General features: G+C 35.9%; 1 protein-coding gene across 1 annotated transcript; it reads right to left on the reverse strand.

Moving 5' to 3' along the window:
* Positions 1–580: 580 nt before the first annotated feature.
* On the reverse strand, positions 581–15442 carry LOC149794563 (sushi, von Willebrand factor type A, EGF and pentraxin domain-containing protein 1-like). The gene is made up of 7 exons (XM_089968838.1): positions 15292–15442; positions 8465–8837; positions 7179–7364; positions 5675–5788; positions 3395–3640; positions 2845–3048; positions 581–2454 (listed from the first exon to the last, which is right to left on the reverse strand). The coding sequence occupies exons 2-7, from the start codon at positions 8811–8813 to the stop codon at positions 2273–2275; spliced, it is 1281 nt and encodes a 426-aa protein (XP_089824964.1). The 5' UTR covers positions 8814–8837; positions 15292–15442; the 3' UTR covers positions 581–2272.
* Positions 15443–18872: the final 3430 nt, after the last annotated feature.

Raw genomic sequence — 18872 nt, forward strand, 5'->3', positions numbered from 1 at the left:
GGAGATGATAACGCATAATGAACAAATTATTGGGCATGGAATTGTACACTCTCTTAGATTATATATACTAATTTATTCATAAATTTATGTTTTGTAATGTTCCTTTAATACCATCTGGCATCACTGACATAACAATAGAATTTTTAACCAAAAGGAGATAGTGGAACAAAGACATTAAATTCTCATTGAAATTGGATTAAATTTTTCCAAGAATTGTGATAATATCTTTTTCCAATAAATTATTTATGTCAATTATTGTTGAGATCATATGTACCTGTTTATGTGATTCGTTTAGCTTTAACGCTTTAAAATCGTTCATTCGTGACATCTTACTCTTATAAGGAAGTACTTCATACAAAAATCAATACTCAGTCAACACACTTTGATCTCGCAGACACAAGGGACCGGGCCTTTTCAAACTTTGAGTGTTAGCCGTCTCAAGTCATGCAATACAGTATATAATCAACTGATCGAGCTCTTGACCACGACACATATTTTCTTTCTTTTAACAAAAGTGAGGATCATACACTTTGCAAATCCGAACTTAATTATTACATACAATACTTTCAGACCTCAGCACTTAATTGTGAATGTTTATTTGAGACACTTACCAATGTTATAAAACATAAATGATCACAGACAATGTATATAATAATAATAATAATAATAATAATAATAATAATAATAAAATAGGTTTTGTATCATTATCCGATTGGTTATCAGTAAGAATATACATATATATATTTCATCTTGGTACAAAAATTAATGGTGGTACGTTTAATATATACAGTAGAAAAATCTGTTCCATGTAAACAAAATTCGATAGATACTGAAGATATATCCATAAATATACATACACGCATTCACACTCATGCAGTGTGTGTGTGTGTGTGCGTGTTTGTGCAGTGCTCAATTTATGTTTATGTAATCAAGCTGTATAACGAATCAATATACTACAAGAGATGCATGTGATTGCTCTGTTGGCTCTGTCAATATCACGCCTGCCAGGTTCACGCTGTCGACTCGATCTGTCAGTATCACAATAATAGGTTCACTCTGTTGACTCAGTCTGTCAATATCGCACTAATAGGTTTTTTTACATTGTCGACTCGATCTGTCAATACCACACTAATATGTTCACTCGGTCGCCTCGATCTGTTAATATCACACTAATAGGTTCATTATGTCGGCTTTATCTGTCAATATCGCACTTGAAAAATTCGCTCAATTGGCTTAGATTTTATATACTGCACGAGATGTATTCTAATCTGTTGTTTGATGGATCTATGATTGAAACTTACGTCTGGTTATGCAGCATTTTCATGTCAATATTGATTTTAATATTCTTAATCCTTTTTCTGACAAGAAACCAGGTTTGATCTGATCACATTCGCTGCAGAGACATTAATTCATGTTACTTTTTTTCTCAGTGGTTTCTGTGTAATTAATGCGTTTCATCTCATCACTTTAGCTGCAGAGACATTAATTCATGTTACTTTTTTCTCAGTGGTTTCTGCGTGATTAATGCGTTTGATCTCACCACATTTGCCGCAGAGACATTAATTCATTTTACTTTTTGTCTCAGTGGTTTCTGTGTGATTAATACGTTTGATTTCATCACATTCGCTGCAGAGACATTAATTCATTTTACTTTTTTTCTCAGTGGTTTCTGTGTGATTGATGCGTTTCATCTCATCACATTCGCTGCAGAGACATTAATTCATGTTACTTTTTTCTCAGTGGTTTCTGTGTGATTAATGCGTTTGATCTCATCACATTCGCTGCAGAGACATTAATTCATGTTACTTTTTTTCTCAGTGGTTTCTGTGTGATTAATGCGTTTGATCTCATCACATTCGCTGCAGAGACATTAATTCATGTTACTTTTTTCTCAGTGGTTTCTGTGTGATTAATGCGTTTGATCTCATCACATTCGCTGCAGAGACATTAATTCATGTTACTTTTTTCTCAGTGGTTTCTGTGTGATTAATGCGTTTGATCTCATCACATTCGCTGCAGAGACATTAATTCATGTTACTTTTTTCTCAGTGGTTTCTGTGTGATTAATGCAAGTAAACTTTCATAATGGATAAGCAGAGACTCATAAGTATCTACATAATCTATAAGCTTAGACACAAACACGTACACACCCACAGGCGAACTACAATCATTACACCTTTGTAGACTCAACTCTATGAATAAAAATGAATTTTAAAGTTGACAGCTTTCATATTGGTAGAGTAATGCACAACTGGTGCACATCTCTCACAAGTTACAAACATGATATATCAACATTTTCTGGTAGGCATTTTTGTGCATTTTCCGTGCACACTAGACTCAGGGATGACGATTTCAGATTTTCTATATAATATGTTTGAGCTTTCAAAACTTGCGCTGGGTCCGTGCAGTTGGATACACCAATGTCCACTGGGTTCCCAAAGGTCAATCCATCCACTGAAAGATGGATATAATAATGGCATTGAGATGCATCATCATTTGTGTTAAAAAGACATTTTGTTTTCAAACATAGACGATATATGCAAACTCTCTCTCTCTCATTCTCTCCCTCTCTCTCTCTATCATGGAGAAATAGAAATGAGAAGGATAAATGTTTTAAATCGTCAAGCGTGAATAAAAGCCTAGAATAAGCATGAAACGTTTATATTAGTGAGAGTTCAGGCATTTCAGTGACTAAGATTATTTTTCATAACATAGCAACTTTAGTGCTTTACAAACATCTTAACTTTTGACAAGTTTATTATTTCATAGATTTGTTTTTCATAATAGAATTGAAGAATAAACGACGAAAGAGAACGAACACGGTTTCCAATGAAAAGCTATTACCATTATGCAAACATTTATCTGGACCAGATGGAGGTAGCCAGTTTCCGGATGCTCCACAGTTGTACCATTGTGAGTAAGCGTACCCTTCTGGCAGGGAATAACCGGACAGGCAGGTGAACTGACACACGTGATAGTAGTCTTTCTTCCAACCGTTGCACATCAATATGCCATTTGCTGGAGTTTTGAGATTTTGGCATGGAATCGCTGCACAAATGTGTAGTATTAAGGCAATGGTATGAAATGTACTGGCAATATATTATTAATTTTATTTGTAGCAGTATTTGAGTGTTGTCGTAGTGTAGCCAAAGTAATGAAGGCTGTGAAAGCTTGAAATTGTGTGCAAATAGCTCGAAATTTAAAGTATTCCCGCGTCTCTCAAAGTTTGATATTCATGCAAGAATTTTTGCTAAAAATTGAAATTATAAAGAAGTATTAAAATATCGACCATTAGTGCCATTATTCTGTATTTTCGAACGTTTCAGTGTCGATACTTCCAGCTATATAAATGAAAATTCGTACTTTTGAAATTAATATAAGCTTTGAAACTTACGCCTGACACTGATGTTGAAAACACACTCAGTGACCAGTCCATTGCCGGGTTTCGTGGCTACATATTGAACAGTGTAGTCTCCCCATGGGAGGAGAGAAGTGTTGGTATCGTAATTGGACTGCACAATCAGAGATGTTCCCATTGGGTCAGTGAAAGTAGGAGCTAGCCAAGAAATCTCGCTAGTCAGTGTAGAAACAAACTTGTTCATATTTCCGGAGCATCCGGTCATCACGGGCGGCTGAATATCTGAAGCAGACGATAATAGGTGTTAGTGTTTCTTAATTCAGCATTTGCAAAAGAAAATAATTACCTAAATGTAACAGAATCCAAGAAACAGTTGGTGGTAGTTTGGGTGCGGAGTAGGTAAGTATGCTCCCACGTGTTGTCCACATTATTTCTTTTCAAGAGGAGAGCGAACCATAATCGGGAGAGGGAACGGGCAAAGTAAAAATCAAAATATACAGAATTATATACTGAACAATGGATTTTTATATATATATATATATATATATATATATATATATATATATATATATATATATATATATATATATATATACAGAGAGAGCAATGTATGTATGTATGTATGCATGCATGCATTTACCTACCTACCTACCTACCTATCTATCTATCTATCTATCTATCTATCTATCAGTACGTATGTCTGTCTGTCAAGTTACAAACCAAGAGTTTTATCTTGAGGTTAATCTCAAAAGACTCGTTAATAAGAAGAACGCATTTCAATAACAACTAGACTGAGCACTATTGTCGGCTTACACGTTATTATCGGCATGTAGAATGTATAGAATATAGTTTGGGGCAAAACGATAAAAAATCTAAGTCTCTTTGCAGTTTGTTTACACCAAACAATGCGTTTTGGTCTGATCCCTCGAGTAAGTTTGAGCACCGTTGAGAATATACGTGATAATGTTATAAGTAAAACAAAACGCCAGTCGTGCATATGATTAAGCTGTTCTTGCAATATTCGTCATGACTGGTACATTTAAAACACAAAGTTACCTCTTCTCTATTAAAATGTGTACACTGGCATGCGGTGGCTTTATTATTAAATGTATTTATTAAGAATTAACACTTATAGTGTAACCAATTGCCCCTAATTTAGGGAACCTTGTTTTCATTTTCAACTCGTTTTTGTTTTGCTTTTATCCCAGACCCTAATTTGGCTGTCCATAGCAAAGCGATGAAAACCGATGCAGGCCAAATTACATGGGCTAAGTAGGCAGATATGCCCTCCCCCACAAAAAAAGAAAACCAGCAAACATTCAAAACACTTACACACAAAATAAAAAAAATAACTGCAATGTGCCTGAAGTTCATTTATCATTGTTTCTTTGTGAAGTTGACATATACCAAATTTTGTACTCATAAAAACTCGTACTATCGGACAGACATAATACAATGAGAATGATCTAGGGTGAGTGCCAGTGCATTGTTTGTAACACATAAATTTGACAATGTAAACAAAGAAGCGAAAATCTCATCACGGCACAGATATACGTCGCACACTGGTAACTAATTTTAGGGGTTGAATAAACCACGCGTAGAGTACGTGCGCTCACTTTCCCATTGTATCATATTACGATATATCTATTCTATCCTAAAAGACATATTAAGACCTAACTGAAAACCAAGGCACTCATGTGGATGAATTGTATGTGAACAGTCTTGGAAAAGTGAGTCTTGCTTTCAAAATCTCATCGTCAAAGATCATAATCAATGCTCAACGGAGAGTTTCTCCTAAAAACAAACGACCTGAACTGGACGACCTGTGTAGAGTTTTGTTGTTAGACAACCGTCTGAAATAGGAATGAGCATAACCTAAAACAAACAAAACAGAAAAAAAGAACGTTCGTCATGTTAGTTTAAAACTAAAATTTGCAGTGTATGAGCTTTAAATATAAGACAAGATGTCACAATAAAACAAGTTGCTTCTTAATTTGGGGAGTACATTAAAGAACATGTTTGCCATATTTAAGTCAATGTGTTGCTTTAGACTGAAGATCGCAGTTAATCAAAAAATTGGATTTAATATGTATTTCAAATCCGTACTGTTTTTCGGAAAATATGTGTGACACGTGAAAGATAAAAAAATAAGGTATGAAAACCGCTTTACACACACACGGATTCCATTTAAATATTTCGTCCCAAACTGGCTGTTACAAAGTACTATTTCAAAAGTAGTTATTTATTTGCTGTGTCAAGTGTAGCTAATATTTTGTTCTTGGTAAGTTTATTTTTGGTTATATTTTTTTTACCTACCCACTTCACAGTACGTGCCCGTCCATCCGGGAGAACACAGACAGGTATAGAATCCAAGACCGTCTTTACATGTGGCACCATTCCGGCACGGATTGCTTTCGCAGTATCTGGCGACTATATAATAATAATAATAATAATAATAATAATAATAAGCATGTCAACACAACACAACAACAAATATGGAATCAGAAATCGTTTGGCGAGAATTTGACCAATACTGCTGCTAGTACTACTAGAACATTATTTACATATGAGTCAATTGCTATTATTTTTTCTGCTGCAATTACAGCTGTTGTTATATCTGTTATTGCCACTGCTGTTACTAATACTGCTGCCAATAGTAATGCTGCTGCTTATAAAGTACAAGTCGTACAGGCCATAATTAGTTGTTGTTGTTGTTGGGTTTAGCGCCAGTTTTCAGCACATGATAATCTATGTATGGCGGCCAGTATTAATGGTGGAGGAAGAACCCGGGAAAACCCCGGGAAGAACCAGCGACATTAGTACTGCATTATCGGGTACAAGTTTTCAGTATTGGATTATATCCATTTAAATGACGATTATTCACTTTATTTGGATTCTCATTCATCCATAATATACACGCCCTGAGAAATTCTTACGGAATAATCAAGGCTTAAGTAAACTGACATTTTTGGACGAAATCAACCTAAAGTTGCCATCCAGTACAAAACGGATGTCACAACTTAAGCTCTCACTCGTGTTGAAAGAAAATCATACTACTCTGGTATGTGTTATGATTAGACCTGACATCTCATTTGTTTACCCAGTTTAGCACCTAGCAACCATTGTACGAGTTCATAGTGATCAATAATGTGTGTCTGAAGTTTAATAATGACATTTAATGTGTAGGGCTTTCAGCAACCATGACTGAATAGACTTTGTTGCACTATATTAATATTTAGTTGTAGTAGTTACTTAAGATGTGTAAATGTGATCACATGACAAAGTTGACATAGTCGTTAATACGACTACTTTGTACTAATGCTACTATTACTATTCTACTACTGTTACTAAGACTACTATTTGTACTACTACTACCACTACTACTACTTCAACTAACGCTACTACCACTATTCTACTACTGTTACTAAGACTACTATTTGTACTACTACTACCACTACTAATACGGCTACTACAACTTCTACTACTGCTACTACCAATACAAATTATACTACTGCTACTACTATCAGCAACAGTAATACTACAAACATCATCGATAACTGAAAAAGAAAAATAAGTAGAAAGTTATGATGGCTATTTCCAGAAGATAATTTTTGGAGTATTGAGAAAAAACAAAATCATATTTATTCTTCAGAGAATTAGCATTGCAGAGTCACGTAGTTACTATGGAAAAATACACTTGAATACGCGTATCTAGAAAATGGCATTTATTGTATATTACAACAAATCAAAATAAATTTTCGCATGATATATTTTCCAGCGAAATTTCCTACGTGTTTCTCTTTCTGATTTCTCCACTTACATGTACATGTTGGTGCCGATCCTGACCAGGATCCTGACCAGGGCCCCGTAATTTCACATCTTCTACTTGCATCGCCTGTCAAATTGTACTTGTCATTACAAGCATAGTTTACAACTTTATCATACGTAAAGTCGCTTCCAACAACCCGTCCGTTAGTAAGGTCTCCCGGATATCCGCAGGTTACGACTGAAAAATGTTAATATGCATTTCTCTGTAACAAGAATGTGGTGTGTTTAACATACAAATTATTTCAGTCATAGATTACAATGGAAATAAAGTAATGCTATACTCCCACATGGAAAGAAAAATGGAACCTTTTAAATAATTTTTTTATCGCAGTGTGTGTGTGTGTGCGTCAGAGAGAGAGAGAGAGAGGAGAGATTATATATTTTCCTTTTTGTGCATACATTCTTTACTGTGTAATACTTATGAACTTATAATGAAACTTTCATATTTATTGTTATGATCTCTGGTTTATTACGTCTTGAAAATTGGTATACAGTTCATGACAGGTAAAAGCTGTACAGCATACTTGGTAGACAATTTACGCCATGTATGTCTTATTATGTGCTGATGGATGCCACTAACCCCATGACAATCATTCAGTGGTAGGTAACTTCATACTCGTGTAAACTGTTTTAATAAACATAGCATGTCATGTATTGTATTGGCCCATGTGACCAATCATGTTATAATATTGATCGACGAAGAATCATCGATAAACCCAGCCTATTTCGTTGGAACCAAGAGAGAGCAAGATTCCTCACCCTATAAGTAATGTTGTGAGATATCACTGAAATTCATTAATTTGTTTGCACATGTTCTGTACATGGCATTTCTTTTACGAATTTCTGAACGAATGAAGGCAACTCTGACCCAAGATAATGACGATACTCACTTGTTTCACACCAGCTATTCAAATAACCCAAACAACCAGTTGATTACAATACTCACTTGTCTCACAAAAACGACTGCCCAATTAACTGGTCGATTACGATAGTCACTCATCTCACAAGAGCCACCCATATAACCAGTTGATGACGATACCCACTTATCTCACAACAGCTTCCCAAATAACCAGTCGATGACGATACTTACTTTTCGCACAGCAGCTACCCAAATAACCAGTCGATGACGATACTCACTTGTCTCACTGCAGCTACCCAAATAGCCAGCCGATGACAATACTCACTTGTCTCACAGCAACTACCCAAATAACCAGTCGATGACGATACTCACTTTTCTTACAGCAACTACCCAAATAACCAGTCGATGACGATACTCACTTGTCTCACAGCAGCTACCCAAATAACCAGTCGAGCAGCTGCAGTATCCAGAGTACGAGCCCGACTGAACAAAGGCTCCTCCATTGAAGCAGTTACTGTTACATAGTAGGTAATCCCAGCCAGACTCCGTCCCCGCACAATCCTGCCACCTAGAGCATTCTGGAATATCCCAATGCCACACCGCACGGGAACGTCGTGTGTAACCGCCGCCACAAGTTTCTGTGCACGAGGACCATGCTTCCCAAGTTCCCCAATAGCATCCACAATAGCTCCACGTGGATGCTACTTCCCCTTCAACAGTTATTGCAAAAAGCAGGAACAGCAATCCTAAAAGATATGTCTTCGCCATTTTGTTTTTATTTCCGTATTCTGTCTGAAATAGTAACGCAGCTTTAACGTTTCTATTACCACCTCTTACAGGAATAGTGTGTAAAAAGAGCAGTCACAACTGCAGTCTTTGGGAACTTGTTTTCTTTTTTTTTTTCTTCCATTTTTTTGACAAGGATTGTCTTTGTATTCGTTCGGTAATGTTTCCCGAAGTTTACAAAATTCTTCTCTAGAAAGTTTGAAGGCTCTCACTTAAGTATTTGTTCAAAATTTAAAACTGTTTGAACGACATTTTATGCATATGAGACCGCATAAATAATTCGGGGAATTTGGGTTGGGGGGAGGGGCAAAAGTGTGCAGGCCCTCGTATCGTTGCTTACAATTTATCTGTAATACACGTGCTATATAATAACTGCAGTGCATGTATGACAGATAAATTATAAGCAACGATACGAACCCCTGTGCAAACATGTAGTGGTCATCTATTAAGTTTTACGGATATAGGCCAAAACATGATTAGAGGTGCAATGAGGGAGGGGCACTTCCCTCCTTCCACCACCCCCCACCCCCAATGCTACGCTGTGCGGGCGCCCATGGTTACAAGAGCGAACTTAAAAGGTTATCACAGGAAATCATAATGTCTGTTGTTTATTCTACCTACCAACTACCGTAAAGTCCCACCTCTAGGCCGTAACCCATCTATTTAACCTGAAACTGTTTGCATCAGTTATGTCTTTTCCCCTCAAGTACTGCGTACATGTATGTGACGTTTTGTCAAACACATTTGCAAATGCATCAGTAATAAAACTTTCGGTTCATTTGCATTTTTGACCTGTTCGCCTTCACACTGGGAGAGGACACCAAACACAACAACCCTCCTCATGTTGGTTTATACCACATTGGCAGCTTAAGTGCCAGGCTTGATAACATTCCACGTGGCGGTTTAAGAAATAATATAGTAACGGATAGACAGACAGAAAAAACGAACAGATTGTATCATACCATCAATTTCTCTTCCTGCTTATAAATCGTGGGAAGTGTAGTGTATTATTTGGTCGTATTGAAGGACTTGTTCATGAGTAAATGTACGATGTTTGACTGCAGAAGGAAACGAGTGAATATGTAAAATATGGGATACAATACGTTTGCTTCAGTAGCATAAACCGACATCACATATCAAATATTATAGACAAATACAACTAGCACAAAAGTTTCCTCATTACGTCTAGACCTTTATCTCCTTATTCATTTACTCAGACACACACACTCACACCTCCCCCACCCCACATATCACACGTAAGTAAACAGTAACGAATTTATTGGCGAAATAATTTTCATGTCTGATCATTTCCATATTTTCAATCATGAAAAATATAACCACATCTGAAAATACAAGATTTATCATCATGTAATGCGACGCTTGAATGCGTGTGCCTGCAGACGTCATACAAGCAGCATGGTAAAATCACTGAGCTGGAACAAATGCATGGAAATCGTTTTACCGTTTAGTCTTTAGCATCATGTTTTAATGAAGCAATTCAACTTAACACTGTTGACGTCACTCTGAAGCAATTTCCCGCTGTAACTTTGACAGCATTGATGACAACCCGTGACTTACTGCTGAGCCGAAACGTAGTCAGAAATACGAAACGTATAATGCTACAACGTAAAAGGAATCCAGATTGTAAAGCCCCGTTCCCGAGATATACAACGAGACATTGCAGAATTGGAAGAATACTTTAATGGTAGTAATATTGGACTCAAGACAAAAACGCAATCCAAGACAACGCTGAAGCATTGATGGTCTTTACTACAAAAATTACAAACCGATATTTCGAAGAATAAAACGGTACATTTTGATGATGGGAAACTTAATGTTCATATGAAATATAATGCTCTTCGATTTAATGGTGCATGCAGAGAAGAAAATAAACTAATCAATGTATCATCATTTATTACAATTCTGTCAAAATCACATGTAAACAGACGGAATGAGATAATGAAAATGTTCTGCCCATCGCGTAAATTACTCTAGAATATCTCAACAGGGCAAACACTGCATGAATTACAAAAAGGAAATTGCGAAGTGTCGAATTTCGAATTGCAGAAAATTTTATAAGTTGGATGCATTGAGTATTAACATCTTATCGCATTTAAGCCAGAAAAGTCTTTGTGAAGAGTCACTTCGACCTTTTTTCGTTCATCTCCCCCCCCCCCCCCATGTCAGTGTAAACTTCAAAGAGACAGCATTTAGACCCAGTGGAATTGACCGGGGTATCTTAACGCGGTCGGTAGAAAGTAAACATTTGATCTAACAACCCTAACCGCTTGGTAGGAACCTATGTCCACTTACAATTTTTTCAAAGGGAAATTGTCATGCACTGTCGTTCACAGATTCCGAGCTGTTGAAACCTGATGAAAGAAATTATGTTTTTGGGAACATTTAGGGACCGCTGCTACGATTGGGCAGAATAAATTAGGGCGTACACTTTAGAGCAATTAGACTTTAAAGTGACGACCTTAGCCGAAATTCTTTAATCTGAAAATTTCATGGAAGAAGAAACTTAGTCGACTCCGTAGGAAGCATAAAGAGATTAGTGCTTTCTTCGTGAAACTAGAAAGAGACCAGGTGGTCGTCTTGTAAAAAGAAAGACATATTTAGTGCTAAGACGCACACGTTCTGAAAAAGAACAGCTAAGTAACAGCTTTCTGAGAAAAAGACGAGACAGTCTGGAGACAGAAGTAGGGGGAAAGAAAGAAGGACGAGGTCAGAAGAAAAGGACCAGGAAGTCCATGAAGGGACAAAGCACAGAGCTTAGGAAAGATGAACTAGGAGACGTTGGGATACTGCCCAGACAGGAAGGTGATGCAGATCGGTCGTGGACATTGCGCTCGTTTCACCTCTAGTTATGATGATGAAATAAATCCAAATTAGACACACCTGTTAAATGCTATTGATATAATCTAACTTGAATTGGAATTGCCTTTATTAATTTGTTCTGATTAAATTTGTTATTTTCTTGTCAAAAGGGGGCTGGTATTGGTTTATTTCTTCCCAGTATTCTCGCTCAGTTCTCTATTGAAATTCCATTCTTCTTTCACTCTCGCCGGGCTATAATATCGAGGGAGGTCATCCTCTAGATAACGCCAGCCAAATCCAATTAACTACCCGGGCAAGCAACCGCATCCAATCAAAATTAAGTTACTCAAATTTGAACACTGTTCCTACATGATCGAGATAAGGGGAGTACAACTTGAATGGACTAATAAATTAGCAATTTTCTACTGCCGGTCCGTGTTGGAACAATTACCGTTCACTCAAATAAACGTGTAATGGCTCCCCTCTGGTACGTATTCATACTTTCGATGTCAATTTTAAAAAGTGTCCTTTTTAGGTCAATTGCCGACTGTTACACGCTGTTGGTTAGTTGGCATACTAAGGGTGGCTACTCATAAAGTCCAATAGATGTCGCTAGGACAAAGCACTAAAATATCTGTTCGATCCGCCAAGGTGTAGGAAGGGCTATCGTATCGGAACATTGGCTAGCGAAGATGAACTGAACCGATATTTGCAGAGTTAGATTCTCGATTTACAATTGAAGAATTGAGACCAGCTGTAAACAGTTTAAACTCTAATGAAGCACCAGGTCTTGGCAAAGTTTTCAAATAATACATTATTAATAATAAGTTCTATTCGTCGACAATATACCAATTAATGCTTATCGATTGCGAAAGAATGAATAACAAAAACTGAGTTTCTAACGTGAGAAATATACTATTGATCTCAGGATTTAGAGAAATATGGCATTTATAGGTTACTGCATCTTTATAGGAAAATATGAACAAGATTTTTTGACGGAAATACTGCACGACTTTGGGAGTGCAGTATATCCATCCGAAAAAACGAGTTTATATTTATCCATACAAATGCAGTAACCTTTTTATTATATGTTCATTTTCTTATTCTACCTAAGGCTTAATAATATAAATAAAAATACAATACAAGAAACAAAGTAACTGAATGTATGCCGTATTCCAAACTAAATACACAAGCGCAGATTGATAAGTACACAACAAAAAACTTTATTAATGCGCACATAACTACACCCAGATAAATTTGAACTTAGTCGCGCGCTAGACATCACTTTCGAAAGAAACGGCGTTTTGGTCTACTTAAAACTGAAATTTAGATTCATATTGTCAATGAATGCGCATTGCGACAACGTTTCCATTCAGTCTGGAATGAATAGATTTTGTCATTTTTGTCGATTCTGCTAACTTTCATGATAATAACTAGATTTACCTGTGTCAATTATACACGAAGTACATCTGATTTCAGCAGCGATGGATCCGCGTGTTAACATCAGCAAGTGTTTTTCTGTTCTGTCATTGAAATCATAATGTGGGGAAAATATGTCTTTTAATTTCAATTATCAAAAAGACGCTATGGAAAATGTTTATTTCATTTTGAGTGCAGTAAGGAGGATGTGTGATGTGATGTGATGTGATGTGATGTGATTTTGATTTTTAACGTAGCTTGAAAAAAATTTTCAGTCATATCGCTACGATGTCTGCAATGTGCCAGTTTATAGTGATGTCTAGCACTGGGGCATCATGCCGCAGACATGTAGCATGATGTCTCACCCAGTCACATTATCCTGACACCAGGCCAACCAGTCCTACCACTAACCTCTTAATGCTGAACGCCAAGCGAGGCAGCTGATAGTACCATATTTGTAAGTCTCTGGTATGACTCGGCCGGTGATCGAACCCACGACCACCCGCATCTGAAGCGGACGCTCCAACCACTAGGCCACCGAACCGGTAAGGAGGATGTAATTGCATTTGGAATATAGTCGAAATTACAATACAATTTCGAATGTGTAATCAGGCTTGAGAAATCTTGATGGCTGATTGAATTCGGATATGCGGAACTAAGAATGTACATTTGGAGGAAATTCAGGATGTAAAACTGTGCGTATATTTTTTGCCATTTTTATTACCAGCTACAGAAGACAGTTTATTCCTTGTCACTTGCATGTTATTTGTAGGGACCCAGACCTGTCCGGCGTCTATTGCTAGTCTAAATCCGAATCATTGTATCAAAAAGTTAACGCGGAATGTGGCAAAGCAGCTGGTATGTGACAGTCCAAGAAATATGTGTTTTAGTTCATTCAGAAACAAATTTAATAAACCAAACGTAAAGCGTCCACTACGTGAGTTTCCATAATTTGTTTACAAAGTAGTTCCTAAAACACTATTCGGAAACACGTGAGTGCATTATGAAGTGCGCGTGAAATATATATATATATATATATATATATATATATATATATATATATATATATATATATATATATATATATATATATATATATATATATATATATATATATATATATATATATATATATATATATGAAATGCATTCCAATTGAGACTATTATATTTATTAATTGATGCAGCATTGTATCGTGTATGAAATATGTATTGAGCAGAATATGTGCCTTTTTGCGTACGTCAAAATAAAGCCATGTTTTGTTTTGTTTATAGTCAGATAGGGTGCAATAATTTATGGAATACCAAAAGTGTCATTTATTGCAACAATATGGGCCATACATGTCCAAAAGACCTATCTCACGGCCGTTGTTGGCCGAGTGGTCTAAAGTGCTCGCCTTTACCGATCACTACCAATTCACCTTTGTGGGTTCGAGTCTTTGGCTCGACCAACGTGGATACGAGAAAATGTTTTCCCGTTTGCCGTTGGTCGGTGGTTATGAGCGGGGTTTCCTATATGTTACCTCCAGCAGTTATACTGGCCTATTTATAGTGTATCGTGTGCTTAAAGATGGAGTTAAACAACAATACCAAAAATCTATTTTAAGTCGCTGATATTCATATGAATCTGGTTAAAAGTGAGGTGAATGTAGAAAAAGGAAGGAGTGGGAAAGAGCAAGTTTAATCTTCTAAGCTTAGATTCAGGAGAACCTTTTGCACATAATACATATAAAATCTTCTTTCCCTGCGTAACTACGAGATATGTTTCGGCCTGAAGTATTTAAAAGGTAACGTTTTAACTAGTCATTTGGACACTCGTTAAAATGGCATTTTCGTTTCTTTTTTATGGACAACACATTGAAATTTATCCGATATTAACGTAAGAAATGAAAATATCCTCTCCCCTCCCCCCTCTTTATATATATATATATATATATATATATATATATATATATATATATATATATATATATATATATATATATATATATATATATATATATATATATATATATATATATATATATATTCATGGAAACGGAAAACTAAATATTTGCGTTTGTAATTGTGTCTTAACAACGGTTCAAAAAACTCCTTGAGCCTTTTCTTCTTCTGTCCGAGGTAGAAATTAGAATAGAAAAATAATGAAAAATATCAGACATTTGTGTTAAATCAGTTCAAACACAAATCCTTCACTTGCATTAAAATACATCATCACTTACCTTAATTATGATCTTAGTGGAAGCAAAGGCAAAACTGGTATTCCTACTTTCCAAAGAGGTTCTTATAAACTACTTTCTTATGATAATCATTACATTTCACCTCCCGCCTTTAGGTTATATGCCAGCTCAAGACAGGTAAGTACTATTATAATTACTTTGTACAAGAAGTCAGGTAATGCAGGAAGTTTAAATCTACACATTGAGGCAGTTACACACTGTAGGACAATGGATATAGATCTACCTATTCAACTTCCCTACTAAGGCACCACTTATCTATTCGTTTTAGTTCATTTTTAATGTTCCTCGGCCATATTCAAATCATTGTATCTATACATAAACAGAGTCAATGTACAGTAACCGTACAAGTCAGGTCATTCATTAATAGGAACTTATACAAGCGAATCTGTCGCATACCCGACCAACTGTGATCACGAACCCGGATGCGATATTAAACCTGGGTGAGGGTGGTTGAGCGGGAGAGGAGTGAAAAAAAAACCGACAACACAATGTTCATTATGTTTGATTTTTTATATATTTCTTCTGCCTTATTTTATTGGTGCTAATAACTTACAAAGTCAATGGTATATTATACACTGCGATTTTCGGTAAATGTTGAAAAAATTGAAAGTTGAAGTTGCTTTTGACCTGATACTATCATTTAAAAAGAAAACGTCTCTGGCAAATATGCCGAAATGGAAAAAAGGGGTCAACTATTCCATCAATATATTCATATGATCATCCATTATGCCATCGAGAAATCAGGGTGAAAGGGTTTCGTGAACAATCGGGAACTTACGTAAAAAAACATCGTTAACTGCATAGAATATTGGAGAAAAACTTCCTACATTTTATCATTGCTTTGGTGTTAGAATTTCATCTACAGTACGTACATAAGGTTCGAGGTAGATATATTTTGTTAATTTTGACAGACCGCCTTTATGCGTTGTTTTTCTTCATTGTTTCATAGTATGCGTCATATATTGTTAATTTTCCTGTCATTAAAATATTATCTAAATTTTTTTATCATCATTTGATTACCAGAGGTTTACTTCTCTAATATTTACTTGAGAAAATAGGGTTTGCTGATTAAAAAATGTAATATACAAATCATTTTTCGAGTGTGAATGAGACGAATAGTTTAAAATTCATATTAGATCAGACATGGAAGGGGAGATAATTTGTATATTAAGGAAAAGCCTATTGAAGAAAGAACTTTTCTACGGTTGTGGTACAAAGTTGCAGTAGAAGTTGAATATGAAAACCACTACATCCCTGATGTATAAATGTGGAAATATAATACTTTCCTTGAAGATAAGGTATTATATTAAATCTGAAACTGGATTGTGTTGCCCTGGCACAATGAGAGTATGCAGGATCTAGCAATTGTTTCTGCTTTGTTTTGAAGTCTCTTAATTGCATGATTTATTTACTGTCTGACATCTCCACAGTTTCGATGTTTGCAATAATTTCATCTAGCAGTACTTCTAGATTTTAGTATGTTTCTCATCTGTCGCTGTCATCGTCACAGCAGTGCATCAAGATCCCAGTAAGTTAGACAGATGTTGTTAGATTCGTCACAACACTACATTCAGACACCAATATGTTAGACGTATGTCGCTGGTATCGTAACAGCATTGCTTCCAGATATCATCATGTTAGACTATTGTCATTGGCGATGTCACTTGAATGCTTCCATATACCAGTATGTTAGACATCTATCGCTGGCATCGTATGTTAGACAGTTATACATCTGCTTGTGTTTTCTGATAGGTACATAAATATACTAACATATTTTTTGTGTAATTTTGTGAACTTTCATTGATACAATATCAATGGAGCAATCTCGAAGCCTCTTCTTGGTTGCATTATGGCCAGGACGGTTAGTATATGTTCCGTTGGATCAGCTTTTGCTTTCACTTGTTTTTTGTTCATTAACGCTGCGAGTGAGTGTACTCACAGCGGCAGAACTTTGTACCAATGATGGATTTTGCTTCCATTTGACCTACACTGAGTGTCTGAAGGTAAAACTGATAGTCGCGATGTCACACTGCCAGGGGTCGTTTGTGGGTGTACAATGATGAAATTAAGAGGTCATCCATCTCTGATGTATTTCCTTGTGCATGTTTCTCGCTACCGGTACAAAAGGTTCTGTTCTCTACCCGCATCGTCCTTCATTGTGAAAATCCCCCTATCTCTGCTTCTTGACCCAAAAATGGCTTTCCTACACCCAGATGAAATACAAAAATTACCAAAAAAAAAAAAAAACCCCGATGCAACCACTACTGATACTACTATTTCGGTTTTTTATTATTGTTGTTGTTTTAATTATTATTATTATTACTATTATTATTATTATTATTATTATTATAGTTTCATACTGAAAAATGATATCATACCTAGACATAAAGAAACGAATTTGCTAAGTACCAGCATAATACATATGTCCAGGTAGTTTCACATATCTGTTGTTTTCGTTTTCTTTAATGAAAAATCAGATCGGAAATATCCATAAACCAATCGGCATTTTCCACGTGCTGACAAATGACATGAAGTGATTTATCCCATTCTATTCAACCTAGCCATTCATTTGTTTAATGTCCACTCGAAATATTGTCGATGCGATATAAACTAAAGATCGATGTTTTTCTAGAACAAATATGGTCCACTGTCTTATATATAGATACAACAACAAAAGTGAAGATCAGACACAGGACTTATCCTTTTTCCGAAACATCATGCGTACCGTAAACAGTGAATTGAAACTGTGGGATCTAATCCTGGTAGGCATGGTGAAGTTGTCCTGTTTATGCCAATATCAACATACCGTTTTTGCATGAGGTATTTTGAGGGCAGTTACTATATATATATACCCTTTCTCTGATGAAACCCATTAGGGCAGAAATGAAACTGAAATATCTTAAAAACTTCAGTGCCGACAATATGTTTCCGGATATAGGTGAAATTAAGAAGAAATCCCTTCCGTTACTCGAGACGTTCAGACCTCCCAAATCCCTAAGAAATCTATATATGTTGCTTATAGGAAGAAAGATAGAAAGATCGTAAGTAAAATATACAAAAAAAGATCATGATGCAGTAATGTCAGTGCAAATATGAAGCATTAATGTGCAAATAAAATTTATAATAGTTTGAACTTGCAGAGTGTAGACTAAGATGAAACTGATATTTAGCATTATTATAATCAATATGAAACCAAAATGAGTTAAAAAAATAGAAATAAGTAAGTTAGTACTCTGGCTATATATATAGTTATGCCTATCTATCTATCTATCTATCTATCTATCTATCTATCTATCTATCTATCTATCTATCTATCTATCGTTTCATTTTAGAAGCATCATGCAGAAGGCAACTGTAGAAGATTCAAAGGGTTGGTGCAGTATTTGTGTCAGTATCACTTGCTGCAAAAGACATAGCAATCACCAGTATCGCAGAAGTACAGGTTTAATCCGTTGACTGGCAAAGTTGGCTGTCTTGCTTTGTGCTTAGGCAAGACATTATACGTTGCTCTCGTTGCCAAGGAAACCTTACTAAAGCCAATACGCAAAGTAACTTAATTCCGC

This window comes from Sinohyriopsis cumingii, chromosome 8 (genome assembly GCF_028554795.1).
Source record: "Sinohyriopsis cumingii isolate HCF-2022 chromosome 8, ASM2855479v2, whole genome shotgun sequence".
Classification (NCBI taxonomy): domain Eukaryota; kingdom Metazoa; phylum Mollusca; class Bivalvia; order Unionida; family Unionidae; genus Sinohyriopsis; species Sinohyriopsis cumingii.